The sequence below is a fragment of the Lissotriton helveticus genome, chromosome 4_1, assembly GCF_964261635.1.
Source record: "Lissotriton helveticus chromosome 4_1, aLisHel1.1, whole genome shotgun sequence".
NCBI lineage: Eukaryota > Metazoa > Chordata > Amphibia > Caudata > Salamandridae > Lissotriton > Lissotriton helveticus.
The window spans coordinates 1442293386-1442306503 of record NC_136063.1 but is presented as its reverse complement, the minus strand read 5'-3'; the positions used below and the strand labels follow the sequence as shown (position 1 = coordinate 1442306503).

General features: G+C 41.8%; 1 protein-coding gene across 3 annotated transcripts in view; it reads right to left on the bottom strand.

The window, feature by feature from the left end:
• Positions 1 to 13118, bottom strand: part of MYLK4 (myosin light chain kinase family member 4) — a 405617-nt gene that overhangs the window by 58709 nt on the left and 333790 nt on the right. For all 3 annotated transcript variants that reach the window (XM_078688020.1, XM_078688022.1, XM_078688021.1), the window contains exon 12: positions 6512 to 6590. In XM_078688020.1, the coding sequence (XP_078544146.1) occupies positions 6512 to 6590 (79 nt within the window). The remainder of the gene's footprint in view (positions 1 to 6511; positions 6591 to 13118) is intronic.

Here is a 13118-nt window from a genome sequence, read left to right as displayed (position 1 = left end):
AGGTTCAACGATGTGCTGAGGGCTGAGACAAAGCCGTTTTGATCAGCACCCACTAGCAATGGCACCAGCAGTGCCAGACGGTCAGCAAGTACCTTAGCTAATATTCTGTAATCCGTATTTAGCAAGGTTAATGGATGGTACAATCCGGGCTCGGTCGGATCCTTGTCTGGTTTGAGAAGAGATACTAGAAATGCTTCCCGTATGGAGGGGGGAGTGTGCCCGCATCCAGCACTGCATTATACAGTTGTTGAAGGTGCATTGTCACTACAGTTGCATAAGCTTTATAGTAATCAGAAGGGAGTCCATCCGTATCCAGGGTTTTGCGCTAGCTAATGCCCGTATCGCAGCTCCTATCTTCATAGTGGTGATGGACTAATCTAGTCCTAGGATTTGTGCTTGGTCTAATGCTGGGAGCGTTACATGGGAGAGCATAGAGGCAAGTTGTGTGTCGCTAAATGTATTTTTGGACGTGTAGAGGGCTTTGTAGTAGCGGGTTAATTCTGCGTGCATTTCCACTTGTGTATAGAGGAGCTGGCCCGTCACGGTGCGGAGGGCCATTATAGGGTGCAGTATTTGGTCTTGTCGTATAAGCCATGCTAATAGCAGAGCCGCCCCATCCGAGTGTGCGTGTACCCTGGCCGAATAAGCAGCATAGTTAACGAGTCACAAGCACTCCAATAATTCTTCCAGTTCTCCCCTTTTTGCTTCTGATGTAGCTAGGTTCTACGACTTGGCTGTTCAGCATGTTTCTCAGTGCATCAGCTCATCTTCTACCCTCGCCACTGTTCCCTCCAGGAATTTGCGAATGTTCCAAATAATACCTATACATTTCCCCCTGATGACCACCTTAAACGCCTCCAACTCCCTCAGTTGGTCACCAGTCGACGACATTGAGCTCCAAATATTTTGCTGTGGCTGCATTCACTGCCCGATACTGTTTTCCTCTCATAGGACTGCATTGCATTTACAAACCTATAGCATACAAAAGTCGATCTTTTCCATTGCTAAGTTTTAAGGTTCCAATCTGATTCTACAAAATTATTTCTAATACTTTAAAGCATTTTCTACTGCCTTGCAAAACAATTCTTACTGCATTTGAAAAGTATTACTACTTTTGAAACTCTTACTTACCTGCAACTGAGTTCCCCTTGGTTCTAGAAGTAAAATAACAAAGTAATAACTTTTCATCAAAACAATTGGTCTGGATTCAGTCTTTAAGTGTGTGCTATCATTTCTTGCCTGGGTGTGTAGAATATGCTTAACACAGCCCTAACTCTTCGATCACACTACCACAAATAGACCTTTTAGTATTATCTATTTATATCTCTGTATGCCCATGGGGATGCACCTGACTCTGTGCGCACTGTCCCTTACTTTGGTACAGTCTATACAGAGCCAGCTTCCCACAAAGATGCTGATCTTCACCTACAAAGCCTTCCACAACCAAGGACCAGTGTACATTAGCCACTGCCTGAACTTCCATCAACCCTCCAGACAACTGTTCTTCGCGTCCCACTCTCTTGCTCACACCACCCACATCCACCGAAGCAACGGTGGAGGAGGCTCCTTCTCCTACCTCAATGCAAAGTCTGGGAAGGACCTCTCCCCTCACCCCGAACTTCACCCTCGCAGGTGGAATTAAGGAAGGGACTCAAGACCTGGATGTTGAACTAACCCTGCCCTCAGCAGCAAGGTTCTCAGCGCCTGACTATCCACTCTGGTGATTAGCCGAGCTTTCTAAATCCCATATGATTGATTGATTGAAATGGGTCCAAGTGCAGCTACACAGGTGTGCATGCATGCATGTTTCTGAGTTACACATTAGTATGGCAACACTGGGAAGCCTCCGGGTAGCCAAGCGCTATCCAAGACCACAAGAATAGAATAGAATTAAATATTGTGTTTGTGTTGAGTTCAATATGAGTGGCTCATCCAGTCACGACAAAAAACCAAAGTGATGAGTGGCAGTGTTAATTACTGTGGCTAGAATTTTAGGGCACACTTGTATTTCTCATTGTGCCACTCTAGACATAAGAGTTACCACATGCAAATCAGCCTTGGTCCTGCTCCAACAGGAACATTCCAGACTAAACACCAAGGCCAAAACTCCACTAGACGAGTACACGAGAAGTCTCAGAACAGCTTAAGAACTTTGGGCATCATCAGTGAGGTGAGCTTGAGTCCAATATCACTCTGAGAACAGGATACATATTTGGGCATACCCGTTACATTAAGTTCACCACACTTAATCCAATAAAAAAAAAATGATGGGTGGGATGGCCAAATTATTCTCAGACACGTGTAATTACACTGCCGATACATGGGAATTGTACTTCAGCGTGCCAAAGGGTTCAAACTGCACCTCATTAATGAGGCCCAAGGCTGAAACTAATCGGAGTTGATTTAGCTCCCTTTTAGAGGGCAACGGCGATCCTCCGCTTAGGGGGGGGAGCATCGCCCCACTGCTTTTCAGCAGTGCAAAAAAGGAAAAATAAAATGATAATAAAACAATGTTATTATCATTTTATTTTTCCCTGCTGAGGCAGTTTTGTGGGGTGGGGTGGGGTGGACTGGGGTGGGGCTGGGCTGATCACAGAGCAGGGGGAGGAGTGCTTGAGGCACTTTCTAAGTGTGCATGACAGTTTGGCCCAATGTCTTGGGCCGGCCAAATAGTCATGCGTATTACAAACTGTGTGGAAAACATGCACAGACTCATAGTTCCCGTCTGAGTGCCGAACTACGGCACTCAGACCAATCACGATGTTGCTGTCATGGTGACAGCAGAGTTATGATTGGCTTAGGGGAGCCTATGTGATTCCTGTTTCAGTTTCAGGACTCGTTGGGAACATAAGCAGAGGAGAGACGCGACCGTGAAAAGCAAGTGTGTTTTTTTTTCTTCCCTCTCCCCCCACCACCCCCACCCGTGCCAGTCGCCACTTTTAGAGGGGTTGTGGCTGAGCAGATTAGACAGGATTGTTCCTATTGGAGCAGGACCAAAGCTTATTTAGCGCAAGGGTGCCTGCATTACAGGCAGAATTATTTTTATGCAGGAAGAAACATCTTCCTGCACAAAACAATCCTCAGAGGCATTTTCCTCTTCCTATGTAAGATGTAGAATACAGTACATGTAGAAAGAGGAAATATGGAGGATCAATAAAGAAATTTCTCCTCGCTACACCACTTTTGGGATGCCGTGCCATTTTGACGATTTCCCAGGTTTCCTATTGTTAGTGAATCTAGGAATGTACAGAATATCCATGGGTGGGTGAGTAGGAATGCCTACACTCCAACCATGGAATGCCTTCCTGTGGCAGACTAACGCAAGGCAGTGACTTAGGCAGCCTTGTGTTTATGTTTCTCACCTGCTTCTCTTGATGACGTCATCACTCTCATCTCATCTACTAAATCTGGTTCCCCTCTGGACCCTTGCCCCCCTTCTGTGATGCAAAAACTCACTGAGGTGATCTCACGCCCCCTCATGCAAATTTGCAACACTGCATTTCAGACAGGCCAATTTCCAAGCATATGGAAGAAGGCTGTTATAAAACCCCTTCTGAAGAAACCCTCCCTAGACCCCACAGCCGCCGTCAGTTATAGACCCATTGCCTGTCTACCCTTCGCCGCCAAAGTATGCGAATCCGTTATGAACAGACAGCTTTCAGAGTTCGTTGAGACCCACCAACTTCTCGACGAAACGCAGTTTGGCTTCAGGAAAGGGCATGGGACAGAGACCGCCCTGATTAAGGCCTCTGACGAGATCAGGGCAATCATGGATCAGGGGGGGGCGGCTGTCCTCATCCTTTTGGATTTGTCAGCGGCCTTTGACACGGTCGACCATGCCACCTTAGTCGACCGTGTCAGAGCTCTGGGCATAAACGGTCCGGCCAAGGATCTCATTTCATCTTTCCTGGCAGACCGTACCCAGACTGTAAGGCTGGGAGATTTCTATTCATCCATCTCTGCACTTCCTTGTGGAGTCCCACAAGGTTCCTCGCTAAGTCCCATGTTATTTAACATCTATGTAGCGGACTTAGCGAGGGTAATAAAGGAATATGGAATACGGTTAACATCTTATGCAGATGATACCCAGCTGGTCCTGGGCATTCACAAGGACGGCTGCACAGTGGCAGCCAACTTTCAGAAAGCTATGCTGGAGGTCAGTACCTGGATGGCCTCTAATTGTCTTAGACTCAACTCGGACAAGACCGAGGTTATGACCTTTGGAAAACTCTCTCCAGAATGGTCGACTAACTGGTGGCCGGAAAAGCTCGGCCACCCACCTGTCCCAGTGGAAAAAGCCAGAAACCTGGGAGTCATTTTTGACAGCAAGATGGTCTTCGACCTGCATACAAACAAGGTTGTGTCGTCTTCATTCTTTATCCTGAAAAAGATAAAGAAGCTGCTGCCTTATCTCCCTCCCTCAGCTGGGAAGACTTTGGTTTCTACCTTAGTCTTCTCCAAAATGGATTACGGAAACGCTCTCCTTCTCCACACCCAGAAGCGAGTCATAACAAAGCTGCAATCCATTCAGAATGCGGCAGCCAGGATTCTCCTGAGCATTCCTCGCCGCAATTCTACCACTCTTGGCATTCGTCAACTCCACTGGCTGAGAGTTGAGAGCCGCATCAAATTCAAGGCCCTCTGTATTGCATATAAGGCAGTACACAACATAGGACCCAGGTTCCTGACGGAAGCCTTTCAGCCATATATTCCTAGACGGCAATTAAGATCGGCCAATACCAACCTCCTCACTGTGCCACGTACAAGAACCGCCACCTGGGGAGATAGACGTTTCTTGGTGGCCACCCCAAAACTCTGGAATCTTTTGCCACAGTCCATCAAATCTGCCCCTAACCTGATGAGCTTCCACAGGCTCCTAAAAACGTGGTTATTTAACCAGTAAAAGGATCACTGACCCCAGTAGCTCCACAGCGCCGAGACACCCCAGGGTATTTGTTGCGCTATAAAAATTACGAAAATAAAATAAATAAAATAAATAAATAGATGTACAAATTCATGCTGAGCCATGCAAGGTGGCTTTGCGTGGCTTAGTAAATCTGACTTAAGGGCTTGCGTTGCTTTGACTGATGCAAGGGCAATGCAAGCCCTTAGCCAATCTGGACCTAGGACTGCATCTTCTACTTATGCCCAACATGTGGCAATGTGAGTGCTTGAAGCCAGTGAAAAGAGCTCATGCAAAACAAAGTACATAACCACTGAAACACCTGTTGTTATGTCTAACTGGTATTCTATGTCTATGCCTTTTATCTTTGTAGTCCCCTTTCTATGTTGATAGGTGCTGTCATTGTAGTTTTTTGTGTACATGACTGCTGGCAATTGGTAAGTCTACATCTAAGTTTGTGACAATCTTTGCCAGTTTTAAGTTTTGAAAATCTGTCCGCCATATACCCAGAGAGGAGCTCATGTGTAACAGGGCACAACAGAGTGCTGTATCTTTCTCTAACCTCCAACATCACACATGGCAATGTCCTAACACAAAACAGCTGCTGCTCTCCCTTTATATGCACACTTCGGTTACACAGTCACGGGAGAGTCAATGCTGATTCGATCTGAGTACTTTGATATTCACCAACAACAGTGCAACAATTCTATGCAACAAGTCTGGGTCTTTACCTGCATTTATATTCCCCCAAAAAACTAGAGCATCTAATCTATTTTTAAACAAGTAATGATCCAAGCATGAGATGAACAAAGGCATCACATAACTATTTTTCCCAGTAGTTCATCGAAATTCCTACCCATAACATTATTGGGCATATAGTGTTCTGTTTATTTGATTAACTTAAATTATGTACATTCCATTTGCATTTCTTAAATACTACACTTTAAAACGTCCACATATTTCTGGTACGTGCCACCTCTTATACCTGTCATAAATAAATTCACATTTTATTATATTTATGCATACATAATGTTCATGCCATCAGTCTCTCGGGTTTCAACTGGAGCATGAGTGGGAGTACATAAGGTGCACGTGGGAGAAGTAGCGAGCAGAAGGGGGGGGGGAATGATATATTCTGTCCCTGCCAAAGCAGGGTTGGTCTACCCATGGCAGGTTGAGTGTCAAAAACTAAGTGTTGGGTCTGGCGCAAACACCAAAAAAAATGCGGAAATTCACCATCATATGCAATACTCAAAACAAACGCCATAAAGCATATGGGTTTCCCCAGCTTTTCACCAGTAAATGTAGCCTCTTCCAAATCCTAAATATGGATGGTTGCCATATATGAGTCCCATGACTCTAGCCACGACTCCTTACCATGGCCATAAACGTAATCCTCCTCTTTACACCCAAGTTCAAAGATCCACTATTCTCTTAAACTAAATACGTACGTCTGTATATGATCTAGTGTAAGAGAATAATGTATATATATATATATATATTTATATATATATATATATATATATATACATATATATATTTTTTTTAGTTTGTTTTCATTAAGCACATCAACAAAAAAGGTGCACATGGAACGCACAAAACGTATACCTGAAGATTGAGTCTGCAGTGGAGTTCTGGGTCGCATAGCCAGCTATGTTTTAATGATTCCTTCGCACTTAACCTCCAGCTAAAGGAAAATACAAAAGGGTTAGTGAGACAGAATCACAACTGGTCCTAAAGGCTGTAAACAGCTGCGGCACCAAGATCACACATGTACTAAGGAATGAGTGAGCATTTATAGTGTGTGGCCTGTGAGCGGTTTTTAGGTTGAGCCTAGAGCAGTGCATGCGCTGCTTGCTCGACTTTTAGTAAGGGGCTTTTGAAAGTGCTACCCACAAGCTTTTCGTGGCCTCAAGCTTGGGTGCATGCTCGCGTGCACGCGCGCAGCCGCCATCTGCCCGCCATCTGCCTTTCTTATCTCTTCCTCTGCATCGCCATTACTTTCACTTTTGCGGCCGCGCGGCCGTGTCACTTTCACGGCCGCGCGGCCATTGCTTGTTCATATTGACAAGGACACTGAAGTACTCCATCTCCAAAAGTGCTCCTAGGTTTTAAACTTTATCCATCTAGCCATTAGGAGGAAAGTTTCTTTATTTGATTAAAAAATGTTCTGCGTCACCTCACACCAGGAGGTTCCCATAATTGTACTAATTTATTTACTCTCTGAAAAATCTTAATATGTAACTATGAATGATACATTCCCACATTTTTGACACTGACTTTATATTTCCTACAGTATGCCACCATATTTTTCTTTTGTATCTATATTATTTGTAAATCCCATTTACGCGCTGTGTAACACACATTATGGTTCAATATATTATTCTTTCTGTTCTAATATGGTCCTGGGTTCTCGTCTGTAATCTGTAACTGATAACGTGGCCCTGTGTAAAGCTCTACGTCACTACAGAGTTTAGTTTTTGCTGAACAACCTGTAAATAAATAAATAAATAAATAAAACAAAATACATTACAGGGCCCTTTTCATAAAACAAACTAACACATAATTCTGACAATTCTCAGCACTTTTTTTTGGCATCAACGTACTGATCCCTGCCACTTTCAGAATCAATGTCTTCCCTGTGCAGCTATGGCCCTTTCAACTGTAATAAACGATTTCACCTTGCCATGCATTTATTTTTTTCTGTTTTGGTTTCCTCAATGTGTAGAACGGCGGCTTCCGGTATTCGTCCAACCTCTGGGCGCTTTAAATCACTGTGCCTGTGTAAGTCTGCATGTTTATATCTTGGGAGCATTGTTGATTCCACAACAGTTTACAGTTTAACGATGTAAAGAGGGCCCCGTGGGGTGTTTCTGCTCCGAATTGCGGGTGTGTGCCAAATCTTTTTCTAGCTTCTTAGACTGCTTAGGTAACTCACAAGCATTGTGTATGTGACTGCACATCTTGCATACGCAATGTCTACAGTTTCTTGGAGAATTAAGGGTAGTACACAAATAGAAAATGGAGTCATTTGGCACATGTTTAAGAACTGATTTAATGCCCTATTTTAACTCTAGTTCTGCTGTGCTTGTCTGGGTTCCTAGTAGAGCAGTGTTCCTCTGGGCGCTTTAAATCACTGTGCCTGTGTAAGTCTGCACGTTTATATCTTGGGAGCACCACTGATTCCACAACAGTTTAATGCTGTAAAGAGGGCCCGTGGGGTGTTTCTGCTCCGAATCGTGGGTGCGTGCCGCATCTTTTTCTAGCTTCTTAGACTCCTTAGGTACCTCGCAAGCATTGTGTATGTGACTGCGCATCTTGCATACATAATGTCTACAGTTTCTTGGAGAATTAAGGGTAGTACACAAATAGAAATGGAGTCATTTGGCAGAGCTCATTTAATGTCCTATTTTAACTCTAGTTCTGCTGTGCTTGTCTGAGTTCCCAGTAGAGCAGTGTTCCAAAAACATGCCTGCTCCTAAAACAACAAGCATTGAAAATGCAATAGGTCTCGCCTTTGATTAGGTTAAAGCCATTTGCTTTGCTAATGGTATTGTATAGCAAAGCAATGGCTTTACCTTAATGAAAGGCGAGACCTATGTTATTTTTAGTGCTTGTTAAGACATGCATGAGAGGCTGAGCCTGCACACCGGAGGTGGCTGTAAGAGAGGATTCTAAGGGTGAGCTTCTCCCTCATGCACAAGAGCCTCAGAGGCTGGGCTCGAGCACTGGATATTTCTCCACATGGAGTCTTATGGGGAGAGGGGAGATTTTCACACACATCTAGTTTGAAAGTTTTCATTTTCAGTTTGAAAAGTAAATGTTTGTGATCAAACACATAATAAAACATGTATCTCAAAATGTAATTCTGGCTATATATTTCCTACGTTTGCAAGCTAAAAGTGACCCTTTTTAAGCATTTCATTTTTGCAGCTGTCTCACTTTCATTTAGATGCCCTGGCCCTAATACCCTCTCTCCTCCGCATACTTTAATCCTAAATAAACTCCGACCCCTTTAGCCTACCGATAACTCTAATTCTCAGACCTTTACCGTAACCCCTTTCCTAACTGTAAGTGACACAAGCTCACAGTAACCTCACTGCCACTCCCTTGATGTAAAACGCCATAGACCTGAACCGTAACCCCTTCATTCTAACCCCTATACCGCTTCACTCATTCCTTCTCAATTACGAACCTAACCCAGGCCCTAACAATTACGCAACCCCTCACCTTCACACTTACCCTACTATTACCAAACATATCCCTATCATTTACCCTAACCAGAACTCTAATCCTAGACTAAGGGCTATTCCTTATCCTACTGTAAAGTTAACCCTTCAACAGCCCTGACCCTTTCCATTGCACTGAGGGCCAGATGTACGACAGTTGTTTGCGGTCGCAAAGGGTTTTTAGGGCCATTTGCGACCACAAAAAACGTGTGGCCAAAGTATTAACCCTATTTTGCGAGTCGCAAATCAATTAGCAACTTGCAAAATAGGGTTAGCGACTCGCTATTAGGAAGGGGCGTGCCTAGGGCGTCCCTTTCTATTAGCCAGTCCATAACGTAGGTATGAATGTTTTGCGACTGCAATTGCGGTTGCAAACACTCGCAGGTTACTACCCTTCTTAGAAGGGTGGTAAGGCACTCGCAAACAGGAAGGGGTCCCCAGGGGACCGCTTCCCCTTTGGGAATGCAAGCGCAACTATTTTTTAGGAGCAGGCAGTGGTCCCAGGGACCAATATCTACCCTTAAAAAATGAAACTGAAAAGTTTTGTTTTTAGTTTTTAAATGCATCCTGTTTTCCTTTATCCATCCCAATTTGCGAGTCACAAATTGCGAGTGGCAAATGCAACGCACAGTAAAAGGCATGTAACGCCAGTCCTACTATACGCTTGCTGGTGTCTGGGGCCATTTTTACGTTACACCACCCCACCATGAACTGCAATTGGGAAGCTTGATAATATGCTTCCAGGTAAGGAACTCCAAACCCTCTCTTTTCAAATCCACATTGCATTGTACTTCTCTCAAGTCTACTTATCTTTTTTGCCCACACTAAGCTGGTAATTGCAGATTCCAATTTCCTGAGTATTGTACATGGTATAGGGTACAAGCTGCACTGGAAAAGGTAGAGATAAATGGAAAGGATCAGCATCTTAAGGATGGCTATTCTGCCTGCCTTGGACAGTGGTAATAAAACCCAGTATTCTAATTTCCCTTTTATATCCACCTAGATATGTTTAACTCTAGCCATTTGTCCTGATCAGTGGCCTTCTGGATACCTAGGTACAAGTAAGCTTTCGTTTCCCTCTGTATATTAACTTGCGGGAACTTCTCTGGTGGAATATGGCTCAACATCCCGATAGGGAATATCACTGACTTCTCTTTATTGACCTGCAGTTCTGACTGCTTTCCAAACCAATCTAGCCCAGCCAACAGGATCGGTAGTGACACAGCTGGACAAGATAAGTAAACCAGTAAATCATCAGCATACAAAGACACCACATACCTACTGTCCCACATCCCTACTGCCCATCTCTCCAGCGGTGCAGAGCAGGAATATCGACGGAAAAATATCGTGGGACATTAATATCTCCGCAGAAATATCGATTGGAAGAAATATCGACAACAAAAATATAGTTTGACCAGAATATAGACTGACAGGTAAGTAATATCGATAACAATAATATAGTTGTAATAAATATCGTTTACAAAAATATAGTTTACAAAAATATCGAATTATTAATAAGGTTATGTATTTTAGTGTTTTTAATGAGAATTGTTTGTCATTTTATTATATGTTTTGGAATTTTATTAGTTATTAATGTATTTTATGTTTAATTTTGTGTTATTAGTTCCGTAGCGGGTTGTGGGTTTATAGGGGAATAGGGTGGGAAGTAATTTAATTATATAAAATTAATTGATTAATTATTGTGTTAATTTAATAATAATAGTTTAATAATTAGTTGTTAATTAATTTCAATTAGTCAATTAATAATTAATTATGTTAATTGTTTAATTTATTTTAGGTGTGTGTTGTGGAGTTTATACGTGTAAATGATGTGAAGGGTGGTATTTAATTTTTTATTGATTCATTATTAAATACTTTTTAAATTAATTACCATTAATTAATTAGTAATTATTAACTGTAAATGTGTAATTAATTTTAGGTGTGTGTTGTGGTGTTTATAAGTGTATATGGTGTGAAAGCTAGTAAGTAATTAATTAATTAATAACAAATAATACATTAACTTTCATTAATTAATTAGTAAATATTAAATGTAATTGTGTAATTAATTTTAGGTGGGTGCTGGATATTATAGTGTTAAATAATGTGTAATTAATTATTTTTTATTATCTTTGTTAATAATAATATATTTAAATGTATATATTAATTATGTTTATATTGGAAATTAAATTAAATACAAATGTTGATAGTTTTTTTTATTGTTTTGCGTTCCAGCGCTTTCCCTACTATTGCAGTCACTGGAGTGGGAATAGTAATTTTTAACCCTACGCTATCCAACGCTTTCCCTACTGTTGAACTCTCTGGAGTGGGAATAGTAATTTTTACCCCTCCGCTATTCAGCGCTTTCCCTACTGTTGCACTCTCTGGAGTGGAAATAGTCATTTTTACATCTACGCTATCCAACGCTTTCCCTACTGTTGCATTCTCTGGAGTGGGAATAGCAATTTTTAACCCTACGCTATCCAACGCTTTTCCTACTGTTGCACTCTCTGGAGTGGGAATAGTAATTTTTACCCCTACACTATCCAACGCTTTCTCTACTGTTGCACTCTCTGGAGTGGGAATAGTAATTTTTACCCCTACGCTATCCAACGCTTTCCCTACTGTTGCACTCTCTGGAGTGGGATTAGTAATTTTTACTCCTCCGCTATCCAGCGCTTTCCCTACTGTTGCACTCACTGGAGTAGGAATAGTAATTTTTACCCCTACGCTATCCAACGCTTTCCCTACTGTTGCACTCTCTGGAGTGGGAATAGTAATTTTTACCCCTCCGCTATCCAGCGCTTTCCCTACTGTTGCACTCACTGGAGTGGGAATAGTCATTTTTACCCCTCCGCTATCCAGCGCTTTCCCTACTGTTGCACTCACTGGAGTGGGAATAGTGATTTTTACCCCTACGCTATCCAGCGTTTTCCCTAATGTTGCACTCACTGGAGTGGGAATAGTAATGTTTACCCCTACGCTATCCAGCGCTTTCCCTACTGTTGCACTCACTGGAGTGGGAATAGTAATTTTTACCCCTTCGCTACCAAATGTTTTAACTACTAATGTTTTTATTTTGTTATTAAATGTATGTATTATTTTTTTTAATACTTTCATGTGTTAATTAAATATAGAATATTTTATTTTATTCAAAATGTTTATATATGTATTTATTTCATTTTAATCTAACTATTAAAGTTTATAAATTAAATAAAGATAATAATAAAATGTATTTAAGTAAATATATGTATATGTACACATTTATTGTGTTTATATTGATTACATTACGTTTTTTGTTATAATTAGTTAAAACATAAATGTAATTTAATTGATTTTGTTAGTAATATTAACATTATTTAATTATTTAATTTAAGTTATATTATTTTTTAAAGTCGATATTTTTTACATCTATATTTTTTACATCTATATTTTGAGTCGATATTATTGTACTTACCTGTTTAAGTATAGGGAGTCGATATTTTTGTAATCGATATTTTTACATGGAACCCTCTCCAGCACCTCCATCAATCTATACACCAGAAGATCTATGGCAAGTGCAAACAGTAAGGGTGACAAAGGGCAGCCCAGAGCATGCCCCATCCAACCCCCATTCCTCCAACATCAAGTTGTTCGTTCAGACTTGTGCTACGGGCTTGGTATATAAAATCGTGAACATATTTATGCAATTTGGGGCAAACTTTATGCCCCCAAGGGCCGTAAACAGGTACTTCTAGTCCACAGTGTTGAATGCCTATTCAGTGTCCTGTGACAAAACTTAGGGTCACTGCACCCATTACTACTGTCAGGCATCTGATATTCAAGGCTGTTCTGCAGCCCAGTATGAATCCATTCTGGTTAGCGTGGATCATATTCCCAATCACATGTAGCTTCATCACCAGAATCTTCCCTAGTAACTTAATGTCCATGATAAGCATAAACAACAGCCTGAAGGATTTGCATTCATATGGGTACTTTCTGGGTTTTAG